This window comes from Microcaecilia unicolor, chromosome 2 (genome assembly GCF_901765095.1).
Source record: "Microcaecilia unicolor chromosome 2, aMicUni1.1, whole genome shotgun sequence".
NCBI lineage: Eukaryota > Metazoa > Chordata > Amphibia > Gymnophiona > Siphonopidae > Microcaecilia > Microcaecilia unicolor.
The window spans coordinates 119,207,574-119,232,834 of record NC_044032.1 but is presented as its reverse complement, the minus strand read 5'-3'; the positions used below and the strand labels follow the sequence as shown (position 1 = coordinate 119,232,834).

The 25,261-nt window shown below is 40.6% G+C and overlaps 1 protein-coding gene across 2 annotated transcripts in view; it reads left to right on the top strand.

The window, feature by feature from the left end:
* PDE8B (phosphodiesterase 8B) overlaps positions 1-25,055 on the top strand; it is a 282,903-nt gene extending 257,848 nt beyond the window's left edge. Inside the window, exons 20-22 of one of the 2 annotated variants that reach the window (XM_030192290.1) lie at positions 7,351-7,518; positions 13,981-14,110; positions 24,802-25,055. In XM_030192290.1, coding sequence (XP_030048150.1) covers positions 7,351-7,518; positions 13,981-14,110; positions 24,802-24,914 — 411 coding nt within the window. In that variant the 3' untranslated portion in view covers positions 24,915-25,055. The remainder of the gene's footprint in view (positions 1-7,350; positions 7,519-13,980; positions 14,111-24,801) is intronic. The other variant, XM_030192291.1, reaches the window with a different exon arrangement.
* Positions 25,056-25,261: the final 206 nt, after the last annotated feature.

The window sequence follows — 25,261 nt, the reverse complement described above, 5'->3', positions numbered from 1 at the left end:
CTGATGGGATGGGAGGATAAAGGAGAAGTAGAAAGGAGTGGTCTATGCTGAAAGGAGCTATAAATATGACTACTAACGTTTATGTAAGGAGAGTAAATAAAAGCAAGAGAAAAAGGAAACAGATTTGGTTCTCCAAGCAAGTGGCTGAGAAAATAACACAGTTGGTGTTCATGAAATACAGGAAAACTCAAGAAGAGGAACACAGGAATACTGGATGAAACTGAAAGAAGCCAAGAGAGAGATACGTCTGGCAAAAGTGCAAGCAGAACAAATGACTAGAAAAGTAAGGAGGGGTGACAAGAATTTTTTTCAGGTATGTAAGTAAAAGGAGTAAGAGTAAACATGGAATTATGAAACTGAAAGATGCTGTGAACCACTTCTGGGGATTCTATATATGGTGCCTAGATTTGCGCGCTGAAATTCAGGTGCATTCTAAAACTATATGTGTAACTTAATTGGCTCAACAAGCCAATCAGTGTTTTTATCAGCACACGTAACAAACACTAATTGACAATAATTGCAAGTTACATGCACAACTCGGTAAGCACATTCTATAATAAACTGCTCCTAAATGGTGAAGCGTGCAGTTCAAAATAAACGTGCGCTGTTCAAAATGGGCATGTTTATGGGTGTTTCATGGGTGTTCTAAAATTTACACGTGTATGGAATACAGCCCAGTGTGCTTAAATCTATGCGCCGGGATTTACGCCAAGTTTTCATTGATATAAATGGGCGCTTGCAGATGTAGGCATGATGATATCGACTAAGCATATTCTATATACCCTGCTTCAAAACCATGGACTAATGGGACAAAGTCAACATGGATTTAGTGAAGGGAAATCTTGCCTCACCAATCTGCTGCATTTCTTTGAAGGGGTAAACAAACATATGGACAAAGGTGAGCCGGTTGATATTGTGTATCTAGATTTTCAGAAGGTGTTTGATAAGGTCCCTCATGAAAGACTACAGAGGAAATTAGACGGACATGGGATCGGAGGTAGTGTCTTACTGTGGATTAAAAACTGGTTGAAAGATAGGAAACAGAGAGTAGGATTAAAAGGTCAATATTCACAATGGAAAAGGGTAGTTAGCGGGGTCCCTCAGGGATCGGTGCTGGGACCTCTGCTTTTTAACATATTCATAAGTGACTTAGAGATGGGAGTAACTAGTGAGGCAATTAAATTTGCAGATGACACAAAGTTATTCAAAGTAGTCAAATCGCGGGAAGATTGTGAAAAACTACAAGAGGACCTTATGAGACTGAGAGTCTAAATGGCAGATGACGTTTAATGTGAACAAGTGCAAAGTGATGCATGTGGGAAAGAGGAACCCAAACTATAACTACACCAGCGTTGGGAGTCACGGACCGAGAAAGGGATCTAGGTGTCATCGTTGATGATACATTGAAAACTTCTACTTAATGTGCCTCTGTGGCTAGGAAAACAAATAGAATGTTGGGTATCATTAGGAAATGGATTGAAAACAAAAATAAGGATATTATTCTGCCATTGTATCACTCCATGGTGTGACCGCACCTCGAGTATTGTGTTCAATTCTGGTTGCCGCATCTCAAAAAAGACATAGTGGAATTGGAAAAGGTGCAGAGAAGGGCGACAAAGATGATATAGGGGATGGGACGACTTTCCTATCAGGATAGGCTGAAAAGGCTGGGGCTCTTCAACTTGGAGAAAAGGCGGCTGAGGGGAGATATGATAGAGGTCTACAAGATAATGAGTTGAATGGAATGGGTCGATGTGGAGCGTCTGTTTATGCTTTCCAAAAATACTAGGACAAGGGGGCATGCGATGAAGCTGCAGTATGGTAAATTTACAAAGAATTGGAGGAAATGTTTCTTCACTCAACGCATAGTTAAACTCTGGAATTCGCTGCCGGAAAAGGTGGTTAAGGCGGTTAACTTAGCGGACTTCAAAAAAGGGTTGGTCGGCTTCCTGGAGGAAAAAGCCATAGAATGTTATTGAATGGACGAGGGAATAATACAGTATTTCTAGGATGGGCGGGACAAATTGCTTGTTCTTTTGGCCGCTGTCGGTGACAGGGTGCTGGGCTCGATGGACCCTTGGTCTGTCCTTGGTCTGTCCCAGCATGGTGATGCTTATGTACTTATGTACTTATAAATCTTATAGAATGCACTTAGGCGAAACTGGGTTCTTTGTGGATTTTTTTAGGCGCCATATATAGAATCTGGCCCTATGTGGATAATGATGAGGAAAAAGCAAACATGCTAAACAAATACCTCTGTTCTGTGTTCACGGAAGAAACTCCTGGAGAAGGACCACGATTGACTGGCAAAGGTACATATGAGAATGGAGTGGCTATAGCACTGTTCATGGAAGAAAGTGTTTATGAACAAAATGAAAATTTAAAGCTGGACAAAGCCATGGGACTGAATGGGATCCCTCCCAGGAAATTGAGGGAGCCCAGCGAGGTTGTGGTGGGTCCTCTTAAAGATTTGTGTAATAAATCCTTGGAGTTGGGGGAAGTTCCGTGGGACTGGAGAAGAGCGGATGTGGTCTCTCTTCACAAAAGTGGTGACAGAAAAGAAGCTGGAAACTACAGACTGGTAAGCCTAACTTCAGTTACTGGAAAAGTAATGGAAGCACTGCTGAAGGAAAGGATAGTGAATTTCTTGGAATACAATAGGTTACTTGATCCAAGATAACATGGTTTTACCAAATGTAAATTGTGCCAAATGAATCTGACTGAATTCTTTGACAGAGTGACCAGAGAATTGGATCAAAGATGTGCGCTAGATGTAACCTACTTAGATTTCAGCAAAGCCTTTGGCACGGTTCCTCATACGAGGCTCTTGAATAAACTTGACAGGCTGAAGTTAGGACTCAAAGTGATGAATTGGATTAGGAACTGGTTGACAGACACCAGAGGGTAGTGGTTAATGGAATTCACTCAGAGGAAGGAAAGTTGAGTAGTGGAGTGCCTCAAGGATCGGTGCTGGGGCCAATTCTGTTCAATATATTTGTGATCAACATTGCTGAAGGGTTAGAAGGTAAGGTTTGCCTTTTTGCAGATGATACCAAGATTTGTAACAGAGTGGACACCCCAGAGGGAGTGGAAAACATGAAAATGGATGTGAAAAGTTAGAAGAATTGTCTAATGTTTGGCAATTAAAACTCAATGCAAAGAAGTGCAGAGTGATGCAGTTAGGGAGTAGAAATCCAAGGGAGACGTATGTGTTAGGTGTTGAGAGTCTGATACAGTATGCACAGACAGGGAGATAGTATCTGAGGATCTGAAGGTGACAAAACAGTGTGACAAGGTGGTGGCTGTAGCCAGAAGGATGCTAGGTTGTATAAAGAGAAGTATAACCAGCAGAAGAAAGGAGGTGTTGATGCCCCTGTACAAGTTGCTGGTGCGGCCCCACCTGGAGTATTGTGTTCAATTTTGGAGGCTGTATCTTTCTAAAGACATAAGAAGACTTGGAGCAGATCAGAGGAAAGCGACAAAAATGACATGGCGATTGCACCAAAAGACATGAGAAAAGACTGGAAAACCTGAATATGTATACCCTAGGGGAGAGGAGGGACAGGGGAGATATGATAAAGACGTTTAAATACTTGAAAGATATTAATATAGAAACAGATATTTTCCAGAGATGAGAAAATGGTAAAACTAGAGGACATGAATAGAGGTTGTGGGGTGGTAGACTTAGGAATAATGTCAGAAAATTCTTTTTCACGGATAGGGTGATTGATGCCTGGAATGCCCTCTCGAAGGAGGTGGTGGAGAAAAAAAAAACTGTGGCAGAATTCAAAATGGTGCAGGATGATCACAGAGGATCTCTAATTAGAAAATGGCTGTATAAAAAAAAACTTAAAGGGTTGCATATGTGTTTGCATATCAAGTGGTGTATAGATAGCAACTCTGACTGTATTAACTAAGGCTGGTGTTTGGTTGGCTTGTGCGGTCTGAGTGCTGCAAATTACAATCTGGTTTTGGATGGGCTGGAGAGAGCTTTGACAGAAACTCCAGTAACTTAGAATGTGAGGACATTGCTGGGCAGACTTTTACGGTCTGTGTCTTGCAAATGACAAGACTGATTTAGATAGGATTTGACGGCAACACCGATAGTTGGAACACAGCCGGGCGGCCTTCTATGGTCTTAGTCCCAGAAACAACAAAGAAAGACCGTGACCGGGTATATAATATCACATTTATTGTTGATTTATTCTTGAATTGAGAATGAATATGACTGTTGGGCAGACTGGGTGGACCATTCAGGTCTTTATCTGCCATCACTTACTATGTTACTGTTTCACCAAATAGGCTGCATCAGGGGTTAACAAACCACTAATTAAAATACACATATAGATATACAAAAAAAATAAGAGTTAAAACACACACACACAAAATGTTGCATATAAACATGCAAAACTAATTAAAAACAAGCTAACATTCCAACATATAAAGGTAAAATCTACCGAAAATATTAAAAAATATAGGAAGAGAATATCATACCAGTAAAACAAGAGGATTTAAACCAACAGATCTTAAGTGATGTGACGTCAATAAAAAGGAAAATGAAATGGGACTTGATTACCGCCTTTCTGAGGTTTTTGCAACTACATTCAAAGCGGTTTTACATATATTCAGGTACTTATTTTGTACCAGAAGCAATGCTTCTAATACAATAAAAGAGGAACATAAAATACTGGTGTACCATTTCAATTATAAGAACTATTATAAAATGAAAATACATAACAGTTAAAAGTGAAATGTGACATAATATAATATGAAATTGTATCAAAATAAAAAAATGTGCCAAAGCAAAATATTGAACCATAGAGGACACATACGTAACAAGAGGTAAAGCAAATGCCACTTGGCGCACGTCCGATATGTGTGTCCGAAAATAAAAATTATTTCTCGGCAGTGCGTATTGGATGCACGCCAAAAATTAAATTACCACAAGAGCCACATGGTAGCCGGGCGGTAACTCCATTTTGACGTGCATTGGGTGCGCGCAGACGCTTACGCAGCTTAGTAAAAGGGCCCTATAATGCTAAAACCTATGTATGTCTCTTCGGAAACTTGTAAAAACTGTATACAAAGGCAGTAAAACTTAAAATAATTACTTTCAACATCTTACAATGCAAAAATATATGGATGCTCTTAAAAAAAAACTTATTGAAAGCAGATAAAAATTGTATACAAAAAAATAAATGAAACTATATTAGACATCATATACATTTTAAGCATAGGAGTAACAGGTTTATGCTCAAATTATGCAAATGAATACATAACTATAATCAGTACATAAAGATGAATCAATATGTAAATAATATGAAACTAAAAACATATATGTAATACTGGACCCATAAAATAAAACTTTGCCCTTTATGGTTTGCACTGAGAACTTATAGCAGATTAGAAACTCCCAAAATTAATCTAGCAGATCTTTTCCTCATCTTCAGGAGTAAAATAACCATTTAAATGCATGCCAGAAGATAAATTTTTTATTTAAACCTTGGGGGGGGGGGGGGGGGGGCACAGTATTTTCAAAGATAAATCTTTGTTCAGTTCTAATTAACAATTTGTCTATATCACCTCCTCACAATGGTATCCTTTGTTTTTGTAGAACATTAAAAAAAACCCTGTATTTCTCAAATGAATGGTCCTTCAGTACTGAATGTTCAACCAGTGGCTTTTCAAACAGTCGCCTAATGATAGCACTATGGTGCTCGATTATCCTCTTATTGATTGCTCGTTTTGTTTTGCCTACATACATAAGGCTACAAGGACAAATACACACATAAACCATATGTCAGCATATGGTAATCGTGCTATTTTTAAAATTTTTTCTGAAGGTGGTGTGTCATAGAAGCATTATGCAGTTAGCGCGTTCACATTAGCATGCTCTAACTGGATAATGCAGACTTAACATGGGAGCCCTTTGCACCTCCTAAATAGGAGGCAGTAAGAGCCCCTTTTACCAAGCTGTGGCATCAGCACGTGTTTTACATGTGTGCCAAAGCCCCCTTTTACTGCAGCTGGTAAAAGGGAAGTCTCACCTTCCTGCAGGAAATGGCTATGCGGCAAGTGCACGGGACTGCCCAATTACTGCCAGGTATACGCCGGGCTGCTGCGGTAGCCCGGTGATACTTCCTGTATAGCAAGCGGTAAGCCCGTGTTAGGCTTACCGCCGCTTAGTAAAAGGAGCCCTAAGTGTTCAGCTAAAGCGATATGGCAAATATTGAAATAAATAAATAAATATGCTAGGTTTCACATTAGAAATCAGCACCCAGAAAAAGGATGGGAGCTGCAGTGAGATGTGTACCTGGGAACATTTATATGAAGTCCACAGCAGTGCCTCCTAGGGTGCCCCATTGCTCTCCTTGGATGTCTGGGGGACCAGGGGACGGAGAATGATAAGTGCCTTCTTTCATATATTATAGAGATAAAAGACCTAGATTGGGTCTCTTTTTTCAGTCTTCTCTGAGGACTTTTGGAACATTAAGGTATCAGTTTGATATATATAATTGAATTACAAATTTTAAGACATGATGTTTGAGTTATTCACTGTGTAGTGATGTGATTAGAGCACTTAAGTAGTTTTTTCAAAAAATTCAGAAAAACTTGGCATTGATATAAAAACCACGGAGAGATTCAGTAATTGAGATGCTTAACCACCCGTAGAGATTGTAAATTTCATTTACTGTGTCTCGTTTTGGGTGAGTTAATACTCTGAGAATCCTCGAAAAAATTAACAATTATTTAGAAAATCATCTCTTCGATTAAGAGGTGATATCAAGCTGATACCTTGTTAGCAGTGTCCGTATTTACAGACTCTAGTTTATGCCTGGTGGTTTAAGTACAGTTACTAGAGTAAATTTGGGATCATTTTTTGTACAAATATTTGGTGGGTCAGTGCAGTGATAGATAACAAGGGCAGCCATCAAGCAGCTTCAGCAAGAGGAACACATTGACTGCATGAAAGCTAGCAAAAAGACCTTTTCTATTGGCTCAGCCACACCAAGCATGCTGAGATTTATACACAGCCTGCTGATGAGAGGTGCATTGCTGGAGCAAATACATGTGGCATCTGTGCCCTAGCTCTGGAGTTTGATGTGAAGTAAGAGACAGCCAGACAAGGTATTTTGGCCCCCTTGTTTTGGTACCCTGAACCAGTGCCTCATTTGGTCCCCTACTCAGCCAGTCCTGCATATACTTAAGCTTTGTAAATGCTAAGAGTATTGAATGTGGAACAAAAGTGTCTCAGGTAGAGATGTGTACTTAAATAAATCATCTGTACCCAGTGTGTTCAATGGCTGTTCTTCTAGCAATATCAAACTTTGCTGCTTCCATCTGTTTCAGAGTGAGGGTAGTGACTGTGAGTGCACAACCAGCATTAAAAATTCTCCAGAGAACCGAATCCTCATCAAGCGCATGATGATTAAATGTGCAGATGTGGCAAATCCATGTCGTCCTTTAGACTTGTGTATTGAGTGGGCTGGAAGGATTTCAGAGGAATATTTTGCACAGGTAATTTATGTTTTCTATGGGAATAATTTCTTAAATAAGATGAATGTTATGTTTTATGATACTGATGTGTTCGAAGGACCTCAGAATGCTGCTTTCCATTCTATCGGATGCATATCAGTTCAGTTGGAAGTAGCAGAAAAGTGGAACTAGATTTTTGGAATAACTGTTCTCATCTCACTACTAGTGTATATGATATACTTATATACACTTTTGATAGTTTGTACCCCTGACGCAGCCTGAGGGCGAAACGTGGCCACGTCGGGTATTATTCCAAATAAATGCATTTGATTCCACTGCTTTGTTGTTTTTTATCTTCAGTTCTGAGTGGAACATTGTGAGAATAATTCAAGAATTTTGGAAATAAAATAGGTCCCTTCTTCACATATGATAAAGACCAACATAGTCTCAAAAACAATCTATTACATAACACATTCTATAAAGAATTCATTTTTATCTAGCACCAATTTAGCTGCTAGAAGTTTTGATTTACCGTAAGGTGGTTTGGATTTGATCTTCTGATGAAAAACAATTATTTTTGGGAGCTCTCTATTACAGACCTGACTTACTAGTTTTGAACATGAAAGTAAGGAAAACAACTGATTTCATGTCAATAGTTGCTCTGAGTATAGAACACTGAAAGGTAAATAGATATCAGCAGTAAGTTAAAGTACTTAGCCTTCCAAAGTTCCATAGAAACCTATGGAACTTTGTAAGGCTAAGTGCTTTGAAAATACGCCTCTATGTGTCCTAATATTAACCTAATGATATAAACATCTGTGAGAGAAAGATTAGCTAATCAAAGGCAGCAAAAACATCCAGTCTTCAGGATTTCACTATGAACAATAATAGTTTATGGTTTATTAGGACTTGCTATACTGGTTTAGCTGCCATGAAAGGTATTTGTCCATAATTGCTCTGATTTAAGCATGAATAGATTTCTCTGCATACTTTCATATACTGAAAAACTATCACTTTAGCTTACTGCAGAAACAGAAAAAGATAGTTGAGACTCTATTGATGATAGCTTTGTAGAGTAAATCAATGAGTACTATATAAAGAAAATTAAAGACATTTTAAATTCATTTTTTTACTATTCACTCTGCTTTAAGACCATCTATAATTTGTTGTTAAATTTTAAATGTAGTTAAAAATGCCATTTTTTTAAAATCTTGTGGAGGGGCATAATTGAACAGAGTGCCCAAGTTTTCCTGAGGGCGCCCTCGCAGGATGTCCCCGCGAAGGGAAACAAGATGGGTGTCTACCTTTTATTTCGATAATACGGTCGGGGATGGCCAAATCTCAACATTTAGGTCGACCTTAGAGATGGTCGCCCCTGATTTTCGGCGATAATGGAAACCAAGGACGCCCATCTCAGAAACGACGAAATCCAAGCCATTTGGTCATGGGAGGAGTGCACTGGCCCCCCTCACATGCCAGGACACCAACCGGGCACCCTAAGGGGCACTGCAGTGGACTTCAGAAATTGCTCCCAGGTGCATAGCTCCCTTACCTTGGGTGCTGAACCCCCCAACCTCCCCAAAGCCCACTCCCCACAACTCTACAACACTACCATAGCCCCAAGGGGTGAAGGGGGGCACCTACATGTGGGTACAGTGGGTTTCTGGTAGGTTTTGAAGGGCTCACATTTACCATCACAAGTGTAGCAGGTGGTGGTGGGGGGGATGGGCCTGGGTCCACCTGCCTGAAGTTCACTGCAGTACCCACTAAAACTGCTCCAGGGACCTGCATACTGCTGTAAGGGAGCTGGGTATGACATTTCAGACTGGCAAAAAATATTTTTAAAGCTTTTTTTTTAGGGTGGGAGGGGGTTAGTGACCACTGTGGGAGTAAGGGGAGGTCATCCCTGATTCCCTCCGGTGGTCATCTGGTCAGTTTGGGCACCTTTTTGAGGCTTGGTCGCAAGAAAAAAGTCAATGTGAGACTTGCATGTCACGGGACTGCCAAATTAATATTAGCTCTAGAATAAAGAAAAATATGTCAAAAGCATATAGATACAAATTGAAGCCATCATTTTCATGCAAATTTAGGCAGAAAACCTTACTTTATACTATTTAGTGATACCCTTGAGCTAAAGTATATCTCATACCCCACGTAAACCCTCAGCTATGCACCCCTTCTCCCCTTGGGTGGCTCAAGGCCCAAATCCCCTTTAGTACAGTATCTCCCTTCCTCTTTCCTTCTCTGCTTTCTCTGTAGTCCTCTGATCTCCTCATACTCCAGCATGTCCCCTTCCCTTCTCTTTCTTAATTCTAATTCTATATCCATTAATGTTTTATATACTGCCAACTCTCCCAAAAGATCCAAAGCAGTTAACAACCAGAATAAGCCTTCACATAAAAGGGAATTACATTTTATTAGCTATAAATTACACCAAACAAGTACAATTATGTTATGACTCAAACAAAAATATTTTTATGGCCTTTATAAAAGGAAAATATGATAGAATGGATCTAATGACTCGAGGGAGATCATGCCAAATCTTGACCATCTGAAAAGAAAACAAATTCTCATGAACCATTTTTAAACGTATGCTTTTTAGGGCTGTACATCGTTTAAAAGGTTTAATCACATGATTAATTGCAATTAAAATGCTTATTTGTGTGATTAACCATAAAAGTGTCCCCCTCACATTTTCACCTATATAGTGTGAAATATAGACTGCAGATGTAAATTCTCAAAACTGACATATACTGTACATCAGTTACAAAACTGAAAATAAAATCATTTCCCTTACCTTTGTAAGATTGTCTGTGAGAGAGAGGCATTTTAACCTAAACAAATTATCTTAAAGTTTATACGTTGACGAATTGGTAACCAGTGAAGATCACGCATAGAGGAAGACACACTATCAAAACAACTTATCCCACAAACCTGCCTGATGGGCTGTTAGACTAGATTTGAATAGGGCCAGAGACCGAGATTGGATGAAGGGAACAGCATCTGGATTTGGCAGTGGAGGAGAAGGGTTCAGATAAGAGCAACTTACCAGATTTCCCGGGGAGGGGTACAGGGAGAATTAAGAGAGGAGAGATAGTGAGGAGCCACAGAATGAAATCACTTGTAAGTCAGTAAGAGGAGTTTGAACTGATATGGAAATGTAGAAGCACTTGGGAGTGACGTAATTATCCTAATTGGAGAAAATAATACTATGGCTACCTCTAGAGGATGACATGCTCCCAATACCTGTCCCTGCAGGTTCAGATAACTATCTGATCTAATGAAAAGAAAGTGCTCAGGTGGAAAATAAATTATGATTTGTTGGAGATATGATACAAACATTTAAATACGTTAATGGTATTAATCTACAAACAAATCTTTTCCAGAGAGAGAAGTGATAAAATTAGAGAACATAAATTGAGGTAGTGGGTTGGTAGACTTAGGACTAACATTAGGAAATACTTTCTCACAGAGAGGGTGGTGGATGCCTGGAATGCCCTCCCAGTGGAGGTGGTGAAGACAAAAACAATGACAGAACTCAAAAATGCATAGGATAGACACAAAGGATCTCTAAACAGAAGGAGGTACTATCAAAGCAAAACTTAACACATCAACAGTTATGTTATGATAGACAGGAGTGGTACTTAGATGGCAGCAACAGCCGTTGGGAAGTGAAGCCAATGCCGAACAGATTTCTAAGGTCTGTGTCCTGTATATGGCAAGACAGGATGTGCTGGAGAGGGCTTCAATGACAAGTCCAGTAGTTGGGAAATAGGGCCAGTGCAGGGAAAACGTTTTATGGTCTAAGCCCTGAAAATGGCAAGGAAGGATCAGGATCTTGTATTTTTTTTTATACCACATTACTACTACTACTACTATTTAGCATTTCTATAGCGCTACAAGGCGTACGCAGCGCTGCACAAACATAGAAGAAAGACAGTCCCTGCTCAAAGAGCTTACAATCTAATAGACAAAAAAATAAATAAAGTAAGCAAATCAAATCAATTAATGTGAACGGGAAGGAAGAGAGGAGGGTAGGTGGAGGCGAGTGGTTACAAGTGGTTACGAGAACAGGGAAATACCTACTATACCTGACTATGGTTGTTTCTGAGGGCTCACAATTTAAAGGGGGGGGGGGAACAAAGCTCAAGCCAGAATTGAATCTGGGTCCCCTGGTTTACAGTCCACTGCACTGACTACTAGGCTGCTTCTTTCTACTGTGCTCAGAATTCCCACTTTTAGGGGAGAGGGAGGGGGGAAAGCAACCACTGGGAGGGTGAGGGGGGGGGGATTTATGAGGAGTCATGCCTTAATCCCTCCAGTGGTCAGCTGCTCAATCAGAGCACCTTTTTAAATTCTGGGTGTCATTGACACAGGTGTAAATAAAAACTAACTTCTTCTTAAACTTGGAGGTTTTTTCCTATTTAATTATCGCAATTTGAACAGGGATTTTTTTAAAACCATTTTCAGATGTCCATGTACTTTGAAAATGATGTGATTTAGTTATTATAAATCAGAAGGTTTCCAGTATAGGTATGACCCCAGGTATTGAGGTACATCTTCCTCAATAAAGACCAAGTCAAAGAAATGTAGCTTTTCTGCTGTTACCTTATTTGCCCTGAGTACTCCTTTTATCCTGTGGTAGTCCTGTCATCTGAATTAGTCTCATGGATTTTTTGCTTAGGATGTACTTGAAATTTTTTTTAGCATTAATTACCTGTAATGTAAGCTTCTTTTTAAAATTTCTCTTGGCCTGCCTTATTCCTTTTTTCATCTAACATGCCAGTGCTTGTGCTGTTACCTGTTTTCTTTATTAGGGTCTGGGTTCCATTTTATGAAAGATGCTGTCTTTGGCTTTTACTGCTTCTTCCACCACACCATTAAAGTTCCCTGGTCATCTTTTGAACTTTTTGATCTTTTGTGATACATAGAATACATTTTATCTGGCCTTCCAAAATGGTCTTTATAAATTCCTCATGCAAACGTTTGACACTAGCAGCTGCTCCTTTCTTTTATTTTTCTCATTTCTTCATTTTATCATAAACGTAAGAACATACTGGGTCAGACCAATGGTCCATCTAGCCCAGTATCCTGTTTACAACAGTGGCCAAGCCATGTTACAAATCATGGCAACATTCCATGCTACTAATCCCAGGGCAAGTAGTTGCTTCCCTTGTCTGTCTCAATAGCAGACTATGGACTTTTCCTCCAGGAACTTGTCCAAACCTTTTAAAAATCTGGATATGCTAACCACACATCCTCCGGCAAAGAGTTCCAGAGCTTAATTATTCGTTGAGTGAAAAAATATGTCCTCCTATTTGTTTTAAAAGCATTTCCATACATTTGTATACAGGCATTTCAGATTGTGCTTTTTCCTTGGATCTACAAGCTGCTTAGCAGTTCATTAAGAACTAGATCTAAGAATAGAAGGGGAAATTTGAAGATACCACAGCAGTGAGAGAAGGGAAAGGAGCACCAACATTGGCAAATAGACCCCAAGATACTAGGAGTGGGATGTCCAACATTTGCATGGAGAGAACCCAGTTTATCCCTTGTTGTTCTGTGGCTTGTGATAGTATAACCTGCTGCATATAGATCTAAGCTGCCATCTTATTACATCTAAATAACAACACTGCCATTTTCAGTTTGTAGTGGGAATGAGAAGAATGTATTATGAATACATTTTTAAGATACAAAAATCTGTGGAAAGATTTTTGATATTTTTGTACTATTTTTGTACAATGTTTAGTCACATTTGGGACTTTAATATATAGGAAGTGATGTAATCACTGATAATATTGAATGGTCAGATGTGTTCAACTGTTCACATAGATGGTGAAAAAGAATTGAACACTGATTAGGCATGACTCTTGGTACTGTTTGGACATACTCTGAGGGTCCTTCACCTCATTTAAAATACACACAAAATTTGTTTGGATATATGTTTCCCATTCCTACCAGGATTGGTTGTGGAGGATTTTGTTCCCTTAGAATTGGTAATTGTGAGTTATATTTTAAAAGGCAACATAGGTGCCTGTGTGCCTTTATAAGATAGGGTTCCACATCCAGTGCTAATAGTTTATAAATGCCAATGCATAAATGTACCCCTAAAAAGGTATAAATATATGCGTGTATTCTACCATATATTTTATAGGATACACATGTCTCACAACCCTGCCTCTGTTCTGCCCACACTATGTCCCTGGTTGTAAAAGTAGGTGCACACTTTCCGTTCTTATACTTTTTCTGTGCATATGCAGTTACACAATTTTATAAAACCCATTTTCTGCATGTAAAACAGGCTTTACATGCAGGAAAAAACTTTATAAAATTACTCCTATTTTTAGCAGTTTTGTTGCCTTGTACTGAAACTTTACCATACCCCTGCATTATGAAAACCAGCATTGAGCTGCCCATTGTAGCTGTGATCTTGCTGCTTCTCTTTTAATACAGTCCATGATTCTCGATCCAAAAGACTAACTGTACAAATCTCATTGCCTTTAGACTGATGAAGAGAAAAGACAGGGTTTACCAGTAGTAATGCCAGTGTTTGACCGGAATACCTGCAGCATCCCAAAGTCTCAAATATCATTCATTGATTATTTTGTAACGGATATGTTTGATGCCTGGGATGGTAAGAACTTCTACCTTTACTCAATTTGATCAAAGCACTATTTTTTTTAACTTTGATAAATGTACTATCATGGAATAACTTAGTTATCAAAATAGGTTTTGGTAACATAGAGGTAGAATACATAAAATACTCACACATTTCAGGGACTAGGTAGTGCATTCTGATGGTCACCAGGCTGCAGCAGACGACAGCCTTTCAACTTAGTGATTATGCTGCTTTTATCTCAAGTTTAAATGATTTGTCAATTGTATGCAGCTGAATAGTAAATTATCCATCCGATATGAAGTTAACATTTTCTACCACATATTTGCAGAAAATATTGACTGTTTAAATGGACAATAAATGCAGTTTCACATATCACACCTTAAGAAAACCTGGCACGTGTCTGGGTTTCCACCTGATGTTAGCTGGCTAAATTCTTGTTTATTCAATGTGATTAAGGTACAGTCTTCCCTTCATACACTCTTCTGTAAATGGATATCTCTGTCCCATGGTCCTTTTTATGATTGTTTCTAACTTGCACATGATTTATTGTATATCTTTTCATATTTATTGACAATAGGTCATCCTAATATAGTGTCTTTAGTTAAGGATGTCATTTGAAGCTCTCCTTTGGCTACTATTGATGTCTCTCATGAGGTTCACTTATGGATTACACATACTGAACATACATGGTCTGCATTAATTACACAACATGATGCCTCTATTGCTTGTGGCTATCTATCGGGAACTTTTTCTCCAGTAGTATGACTTTTTGGCCTTTCTTGCTACTAAAGGTTACAAAGTCAATAAAAAGAATAGACATGAATTGCTGTAATTTTCCACACTTTCCCATTGCTGCTCTGTTCTACCACTGTCCCTCCTGTACACCATTCCACATAGCCCACTTGTGTTCCTAACACTTCACTCCTCTGCCTTTCTCACTATTTTTTCTACCTATTCCTGCCTTCCAGACTGAAGAGGTAGGAGGCTATCTCTGCTGCTTCCAAAATTCACCATCTCTCCCAGCCTTGCGGCTCCTTTTATTTGTATTGGAAGACACACAGATATCTCCTCCAGCACTATATGTTTGCAGTGATTTATTAAATATAAAACAATAATAAAATAGCAGTCAAACAATTACAACGATACACTATGAATACAAAAAACATCATACAGATCAGGACCATTGGTAAGTGAACATTGTTTTGCTCTGGGAACTTAAAGATTGGGGCTTAAAGGAGGACTTGTAGGTTATTGATAGAATTAAAAAGAAAAAAGCAAACTGCCCAGCTTATTTTCGAAAGAGAAAAACGGCTATAGTGCGACCTAAATCAGGAGATAGACGTTTATCACGCAAAGGCACCCAAATGGGTATAATCGAAAGCCGATTTTGGGCGTTTCCAACTGCACTCCATCGCGGAAACGAATAAAGTTGACGGGAGCGTGTCGGAGGCGTGGTGGAGGCGGAACTGGGGCGTGGTTATCAGCCGAGGAGAGATGGGCGTCTTTAGCTGATAATCGAAAAAAAAAGGCGTTTTGACCGGGATTTTGGGTCACTTTTTTTTAACCCTTTTTTTCACGAACAAGTCCCAAAAAAGTGCTCCAACTGTCCAGATGACCACTGGAGGGAATCGGGGATGACCTCCCCTGACTCCCCCAGTGGTCACTAACCCCCTCCCACCAAAACCCCCCCCCACTTTACAAACTTTTTTCCAGCCTCAAATGCCGTACCCACCTCCATGACAGCAGAATGTGTTCGATCCTCTCACAGCTTTTCCCTGGGTCAGATATGGCTCTCGGGTGCAGTACAGGGTCACATCAGCATTGCATTGTGGTGGGTGTAGGGTATTGGGCTCTGTGATTTCATTAGCTTGTGTTACAGTCTCACGATGTTGGTAGTTGGTAGGCTCTTCTCCCATGGTGCTTTTCCCCCTGCCTACTGAGTCAGAGTGTGCCCTGTTGAGTTTCCTGTTGTAGTCCATGTGGTAGTGGCCATTTTTGTAAGCCAGTTTTAGTTCCCTTTCCTGTGGTAGCCATGTTAGACAACTTAGTTCTTACCTTGAATGTGGCTGAAAGAGGGCATTGTACAGCATTCTGCCAGCTCTGACCTACTGCTCATCTCAGTACCAGGGAGACTCGTTGCCAGTGGGGCACAACCTCTGATCTGCAGTTAACTGTGAGTAAAGGCGGTTATTCCAATAAAGGACGTTTTCGGATAGATTAGTCTTCAGGTGTCAACTGGTGTGCCAATGTTATATAGCAGCAACAAGTCCTAGAGGCCTGTGTGTATGCAGGTCCCTGGAACACTTTTAGTGGGTACTGTAGTGCACTTTAGGCATGTGGACCCAGGCCCATCCCCCCCCCCCTGCAACACTTGTGCTGGTAAATGGGAGACCTCCAAAACCCACTGTACCCACATGTAGGTGCCCCCTTCACCCCTATGAGCTATGGTAGTGTTGTACATTTGTGGGTAGTGGGTTTTGGGGGAGGGGGTTGGTAGCTCAGCACCCGTGGTAAGGGAGCTATGCATGTGGGAGCTTTTTCTGAAGTCCACTGCACTGACCTAGGGTGCCCAGTTGATGTCCTGGCATATCAGGGGGGCGAGTGTACTACGAATCGTGGCCCCTCCCACGATCAAATGGCTCGGATTAGGACATTTTTGAGCTGGGCGTTTTTAGTTTCCATTATCGCTAAAAAAAACAAACGCCCAGCTTAAAAACGTCCATTTTTTCGAAAATTCGAATCGGCCTGCCCCTTCACGGACCCGTTCTCGGAGATAAACGCCCATGGAGATAGGTGTTTCCATTCGATTATGCCCCTCCACATCAGCTAGTCTTTATACCCTTTCCCCCCTAGTTTTAAACCTTGAACTTTGTGCCACAGCATTAACAGATAGCCTCTAGCACGCACAGCAGGGCCTACTTCAGTCTTAGGGAAACAAAAAAAGAAAGAAAGAAGCTTTATTAACTAGTTTTCATAGTGTACAACCCTTTTCCCATAGTTTTAAACTGAAACTTTTTCTAGAGGTAGAAACTTAACAGCCAAAGAACATTAAAAAGGATAGTAGCAAGTTAGCTTGAACTTTCTGCCACAGCCTCCAACATTAACAGATAGCCTCTACAAGGCACAACAGGACCTAGTTCAGTCTTCAATCCTCCCCGCCCACCCCTAACACAACTCCCTTATTATCCTAATTAGAATAACTGACTGTGTGGAAAACAGGATACTGGGCTACATGGACCATTGGTCTGACCCAGTATGGCTACTCTTATGTTCTTGTGTAGATTAACTTTTTTTCCAGTGTTCGTTATCTTCCATTTGTCACTGAAGGCTGAACGTCCATTCAGAGAGGGGACAGGGATACAGAGGGGATATGCTGGACAGGACAGATAGGGACACAAAGATGGATGCTGGACATGCAGAGAGAAGAAAAGTCAAATGGACAGGAGATCCTGCAAAGACGGGGGGGGGGGGGGGGAGACATAAAAGCAGAAGAGAGACACTGGGACCAAAGCAAATAGAAAAATAAAATGCTCAGACAACAAAGGTAGAAAAAAGTATTTTATTCTGAATTTATAAATTGGAAAATGTCAGCTTTTGGAAATTATTTATTTATTGGAATTTATTAATCACCTTTATGAAGAGATTCACCCAAGGTGGTGTACAGCAGGTACACTTTATCATAAAACTTACAATTTTAACAGCATAACAATAGTAAAATGACCAGGTATAAACATAAATACAATAAATGAGGTAAACTTGAAAACATGCACATCTATGGTATTTTTCATTTCAGTTTCTATTTCTCTATTATTGTTGTGTGCAGAGTCTGACTTGCTGAGGTTTCCAGTTCAGTTTCTTGCCTTTTTACCTCTATTAACAATTTGTGGTCCCCTGTTTCATATTTGTTGAGGGTCTATCTGGGTTTTTTGTGTGTAACTAAAGCTTCCTAAACTATAGTGGAAACCCTAAATATTTTTCATACACCGAGGAATCAATTTTGGTAAACATATATATGTTCATACATAGAGATTCTGTAATCTAAGTTTGTCAGGTACCCCTGAAGAGACTTTGAGGATCCCTAGGGTTCCACGGAACCCAGTTTGGGAATCATTGGGCTAAGGTGTGGTATCCTACTAGCATGTAGTGCTAGCAGATCTTGTTACAGTCACGTTTCTTTTGTGTTTTTTTCCACTAGGTAGTGTATTGGTGTTTTAGGGCACAGTGTAATATTTACAATGCTGTCTTTTTATGCATAAGGCTGTTGCTTTTTTTAGTCTTGGGAGTTAGTGCTGTTAAGGTATGGTAAGGTTCTGAATGTGTTTTTGCACAAGTTTGTGCATAGTGTTTTGTAGTGAAGGATTGTGTGCTGGCCTTACTGAAGTGACATCAAAACTTTAATCTCATTTTAGTTTGTCATAACATCAGACAGGGTTTTAGAAAATGTTGCAGAATCTGTTGTGTGTTGAGGTGGTTTTTGATCAAGTTTAACTTATGAAATACTGCCAAATGCGGGATCTTTAAATATTGTTGAATTGTTTCCTTAGATTTGTATGTAGTTTAGTGTTGTGTTTGAAATAATTGAGTTAAAATATGTAACATGTCATCCATGAAGGCATTACTTGTCAATAAGAGTAGCCAGCAGCCCTTCCTTGGGCTTCAGTCCCTTCACCTTCATTTCAAATTTATACATTGAATGCACTGCTAGATAAACCTTACTCAGGCCCAGATGCACTAAAAAATCATTAGAGCCCTTCCCTTAACGAATCAGTAAGGGAAGGGCATGCATCAAGCAATAGGAATGCAAATGAGCTGCTCGTTGTAGCTCACTTGCATTCTGTATTCCATCGATAAACAGTCGGTCCGTGGAGCATGCGCAGAGCACCCAAGCGTTATGCTGGCTGCTCTGCGTATGCCAAGAACGTCCTTTATGGACGTGCTTCACTTTAAAAAACAAAACAAAAAAAACACGAGCGCGTTTAGCTCAGCTCAGCCTCCCCCCTCCCCCCCCCCCCAGCCACAGCAAGAGAGGGCTCAGCAGTTCCCCTTTCACAGGATTCCTCCCTCCCTCCCTCCATGTGTGATTGGGATCCAAGAAGAAGGCACAGCTCCCTCCTCCGGATCTATCTCAGCCAATCACAGCACATTTAGCTCGGCTAAACGCGTTGTGATTGGCTCAGGGACTTCCAGGTCTCAGCTGAGTGAAGTACTGCCAAAGAAGACGTTTTTATTATTGCAGGGGGGAATGATGGCCAAAATGGACTGTTTTTTTTTTTTGGATGGGCACCCATTTTGGTCGTCATCCCCCCCCCCCCGCAATAAACAAATCGTCTTTTTTGGCACTGCTTCACTCAGCTGAGACCTGGAAGTCCTTGAGCCAATCACTACGTGTTTAGCCGAGCTAATGTGCGCTGTGATTGGCTGAGATAGACCTGGAGGAGTGGGCTGTGCCTTCTTCTTGGATCCTGATCACACACAGAGGGAGGGAGGGAGTGTGTGAAAGGGGAACTGCTGAGTCCTCTCTTGCCGTGGCTGTGCAGCTTTTCAGTCCGATTCTCGAGAAACGTGATTTTTCTTTCTGCTCTGCCTCCTCTCACTGCTCCGTTTTATGCTTGTCTTTCTCTTTTAAAGCATTTTTATTTGTCTGGCTTACACGCATACTTAACGAGTATCCTTCTCCACCACCGCCAACTCCAGGCTCCGCCCTTTCTGCCTCGCCTCACTCTATACTTGGAATAAACTCCCTGAGCCCATACGCCAAGCCCCCTCCCTGCCCATCTTCAAATCCTTGCTCAAAGCCCACCTCTTCAATGTCCCTTTCGGCACCTAACCATTATTCATCTATTCAGGAAATCTAGAGTGCCCCAGTTTGATTGACTGCACTTTTTTGTCCTTTAGATTGTAAGCTCCTTCGAGCAGGGACTGTCCTCTGTGTTAAAATTGTACAGCGCTGCGTAACCCTGGTAGCGCTTTATAAATGTTAAGTAGTAGTAGTAGTTACAGACCTCTCGTTAGATTTTCCAGCGTTAAGGCAATCGGAAAAGGTTAGTGAACAATCTAACCAGCTTCTGCAAAGCTCTGAAAACTCACCTCTTTAACAAAGCTTACAAAAGTCACCCTCAATGATACAAATCATCCCAAACCACCCAAACACTCCTAAAACACTTCTCACACAACCGATCCAACATCCGCCCGTCTAAATTCCTCTTTCACCTCAGCTTATGATCAACTGTATTTAAATCATGTACTGTCTTTATCATAACCTTACTCTGTAAGCCACATTGAGCCTGCAAAAAGGTGGGATAATGTGGGGTACAAATGCAATAAATAATAATAATCTCATTACAATAGGGTTTCTACACAATTTGCTTATCTGCGTTCTGTTTTCATTAGCGGCTACCGTCGTCGGAAAAAAGTCTTTAGTGCATGCCAGGGTTTACTACTTGCTTGTTAATGGTTCGTTAAGTTTAGTGCATCTGGCCCTCATTGCCCTTCAATTTCACTTATTGGGGTGGTACATATTACTCTTCTGTATGGGCCACCCTTGGCATCACTGCACTCTGGTTTAGCATATTCCTTTCCTATTCTTATTGAATGTTTTATATACCACCTACATTCCTATAAGGATTTGTAGAACCTTTTCAGTTAAGGGATATATACTTAAAGAATATACATTTAACAAATCAATTCCAAATTATTATTCAAATAAAATTATTTTCAAAGCTTTTCTAAAAGATAAATAAGATGGCAAACATTTTTCAAGGAAGCACATTCCATGTTCTTGCCCCTTGAAATGCTCATAGAAATACTTTAAATGTACATCTTTAAGAGTAGGATAACCTATTCATAAAGTACGAAAAAAACAGGTGGTACGTCCAGAAGACAGAATTGTAAGTAATTCCACAAGGCCCTCTGAATTCTGACCGTAGAGTGAAGATTAACAGGCTGTTTTAAATCTAATACACTGTTGGACCGGCAACTAGTGAAAATCTTTCATAAATGGAGTTATAGTATCAAATCGTCCTCTACTGAAAATCAATTTTTCAGCTGTATTTTGTAGTAGTTGTTTCTGCAATTTAGTTGAAATATTGCAGTACAATGAATTGCAGTAATCCAATTGTGGGAGAAGAATTGCATGTATCAGAATCCTGAAATTTCATAAATGTAGTGAAGATCTAATTGCTCGAAGTTGCCTGTGCTTAAAGAAAATGTAGAAGAGGCAATCCAAAGCACACTCCTATTCTTGAAAGCTCCTTGTGCTTTTTTGGCATGCTTGCGATCTTAAAGGAAAATGTTTTACTTAAAAGTGTTAATTTATTTATCAAAAGTCAAATTCGAATCTAGAATATTCCCCAGTACTTTGGAGTGATCATCTATCTTTATTCTTTCTCCTGAAGTCAGCACCAGCTCTTTACATAGCACACTATCAAAATCTCCAAATGATTTTTGGTTTTTTTTTTTTTTGCTTATTTAATTTTTAAAAATGTTCAGATGCCCATTTATCTATAGATGAAATATAGTATTTTATAGATATTAAGGTATCTTCATACTTTTCTAAAACTGGGCATAAGAAAATGTCATCTGTGTAAGATACGACAGTAATTTCTGCATCTAAAAGAAAAGTAACAAGTAACATATATATTAAACAAAAGTGAGGAAAGTGGTGAACCCTGCAGTACCCCACAGCTAGGATTCCAGCACGATGACTATGAGGGGCATAATCGAAAGGGACGCCCAAGTTTTCCTGGGACGGCTCCAGCAAGGGACGGGGAAACCTGTATTATCGAAACAAGATGGGCGTCCATCTTTCGTTTCGATAATACGGTCAGGGACGCCCAAATCAGCAAATTTAGGTCGACCTTTAGAGATGGTCGTCCCCAGGACTTGGTCGTTTCTGATTTTCAGCGATAAAGGAAAGCGAGGACGCCCATCTCAGAAACGACCAAATCCAAGCCATTTGGTTGTGGAAGGAGCCAGCTTTCGTAGTGCACTGGTCCCCCTGTCATGCTAGGACACCAACTGGGCACCCTAGGGGGCACTGCAGTGGACTTCACAAATTGCTCCCAGGTGCATAGCTCCCTTACCTTCAGCCAGATGCACTAACTGAACGGAAAAAGCCCTTCCCTTACCAATCCTTTAGCGATTCGGAAAGGAACGGGCATGCATGAAGGAAATTGCATGCAAATGAGCTGCTCACTGTTAGCTCATTTGCACACGATTTCCTTCCTAAGGAGGGGAAGCCAGTGCAGAGCAGCCAAGCATTATGTGTGGCTGCTCTGCGCATGCCAAAGACGGCTTCATACATGCAGACAAGCTGTATGTATAATAGCCATCTACAACCTTAGAAAAACACAAGTCCAGGTGAAAACGTCCAAGTGCTCGTCAGGGACGTCTTCTTTTTTTTTTTTAAGAGTATGGGTGAAGGATGTCCTTCGCTATGCCTCCATTTCTGCGACAACAGTTGAGGACGTCCAAAATATGGATGTTTCTGTGAGGACGTCCGTGCCTTTGCTATGCCTCCATCCCCTTTATTTATTTGGATTTTGGATCACAAGCAGCAGCAGTGGGATTTGAACCGGCCACCTCTGGATTGCAAGACCAGTGCTCTAACCACTAGGCCACTCCACTCCCTTGAAATTTGGCCATCCCTGTGGGGGGGGGGGCAGTTCAGGACGTCAGGCCTTCGCTATGCGTCCGCTGACACACACATACCTCCCCCCCCCCCCCCAGGGACCTGCATACTGGTGCGATGGACCTGAGTATGACATTTCAGGCTGGCAAAGTTTTTAACGTTTTTTTTCAGGGTGGGAGGGGGTTAGTGACCACTGGGGGAGTCAGGGGAGCTCATCCGCGATTCCCTCCGGTGGTCATCTGGTCAGTTCGGGCACCTTTTTGAAGCTAGGTCATAAGAAAAAATGGACCAAGTAAAGTTGCCCAAGTGCTCATCAGGGACGCCCTTCTTTTTTCCACTATCGCTCGAGGACGGCCATCTGTTAGGTACGCCCCAGTCCCGCCTTCGCTACGCCTCTGACACACCCCCGGGAACTTTGGTCATCCCCGCAAGGGGAAGCAGTTGGGGACGCCCAAAATCGGCTTTTGATTATGCCGATTTGGGCGACCCTGAGAGAAGGATGCTCATCTCCCGATTTGTGTTAAAAGATGGGAGCCCTTCTCTTTCGAAAATAAGCCTGTATGTATGCCTTCCCCTTACACAATATGTCCTATTTCTCAAAAAATTTTCAAACCAACATAACACTGTCTCGGTTATTCCTAATTCACTTAATTTGAGCAGGAGCAAAGAATGGTTTATTGCATCAAACACTGCAGATATATCGAATTGTAGAAGACAACCTGTTGTCCCTTATTCAAAAAGTATTTGACCTTAGACTTAAGAATTAAAAGCAATGTTTTGGTACTGTCTAGGTCTAAAACCATGTTGGTTATGTAGTAAAACATTATAGGATCCTTTTACTAAGCCTCACTAAAAAGTGGCCAGCGCTACGATTAGCACATGGGTTTCCCATGCACTCCAGCCACTATTAGTATGGCAGTAAAATGGCCTTTTTTTGTTATTTTTGTAATGGCCATGAGCTAATTTCCTCATAATGAATGTCCATTACCACCAGGAGCTCTTGCTGCCACCTATTTTGGAGGCTATAAGGGCTCTCAAGCTAATCAGGTAGTGCGTGGGAATGTGCCCGCCCTACCCATTTAGCGTGGGCACGCCTACACTCTGCCTCCAGACATACCCTCTGGCGCCAAAAAATATGTTTTTTTTTGCGGGATTAGAATGCACTAAACCCATAACTCGCATGGGACACCTAAGGTGTGATTTCAAAAAAACTTGTAACTGTTCATTTACCAAAAAATCTAGCAGCTTAGTCATCTAGGTAATGCTATCGACCGAGCAATAATTTTCCCTGTACTACACCCATGTCCATCAGTTTTCTTTCCCCCCTCCACCCCCATGCCTTCCAACTACACTGTGTACCCAAGGAACTCTCAGACAGCTGGAGCAACCTTAGGTTCACGAAGAACCTTTTGACCTTGTAGTTCCCAATCTCATAAGCCAATAAAATCAACAAGCTCTCTGAATGGAGGAGTGGCCTAATGGTTTGTATAGGTTGGTGTAAGGGGTGAAGACTTGAGTAGTCTGAAACTAAAAGGGGCTTGCCTTGAGAAAGCTTTAAGCGAAACACGTCAGCATATTCTCCCCCCCCCCCCCCCGAGACTTACTTTTAAGTCCCCTGAAACCACTAATTCAGATAAGTACAAATATGTGTATAAAAAAATGGACTGACGAGAAAAGGTAGAGATTTTCATTAAACAACTAACTGAGCTGGGAAGTACCATCTCTGATGGTCTGAAGTTACCTTCTTGTGTGAATTGCTTTTGAATTATTATAACAGCAGTTGTTTCTGATGCTCTTTATTAATCTCTATCTGCTGTATTTAATCTTTAATATTTTTTGGCCTTTTTGATCATTTGTTTACATTAGTGCAAGGCCATTAATACAAAAATAGAAAGGAGGCCATTTTACAGCTGCAGTAAAAAATTGCTTTAGTGTGCAGAAAATATCCTCAGGTCAGTTTTTGCTAGTTTTAATATTTAAGGACCCTTAAATATTCTATTCTATTTTGAAAACTGTTTTTTAGAAACTGTGCTGGTGTATGCTACATTTTAGGAAACTGTTTTCTTCTCTCTCGTAGCATTTGCACATCTGCCTAATCTGATGCAACATTTGGCAGATAACTACAAGTACTGGAAAGCATTAGACGAAATGAAGTGCAAGAGTCTCAGGCTCCCATCCAAGATTACCTAAAAGGAAGAGAAAAAAAATCACCTCTCAACTTACCAAACACACTGTGAATGACTTACCAAGCAGATACTGTATAAGGGGGATCAGCGATTTTCTCCCCCCTGGAAAATAGATCAAACACAAGCATATGGCAAGAAGGAGATGTCTAGTTTCTCTCTGCCAGTAGCCCGTGCTCTAAAATGCTTGTGGTTTTCTTTCACTGCAGTATATAATCAGGATGAATATATGCTTCTCAAAGCAAATTATTCTGTAGCAGAGAAAGAGCTTTTAAGACATACTTAAAATATTTATTTTACATTTACTTGTCAGACCTCATGACCAATGTGCTTTAGTTACTGACTACATCCACC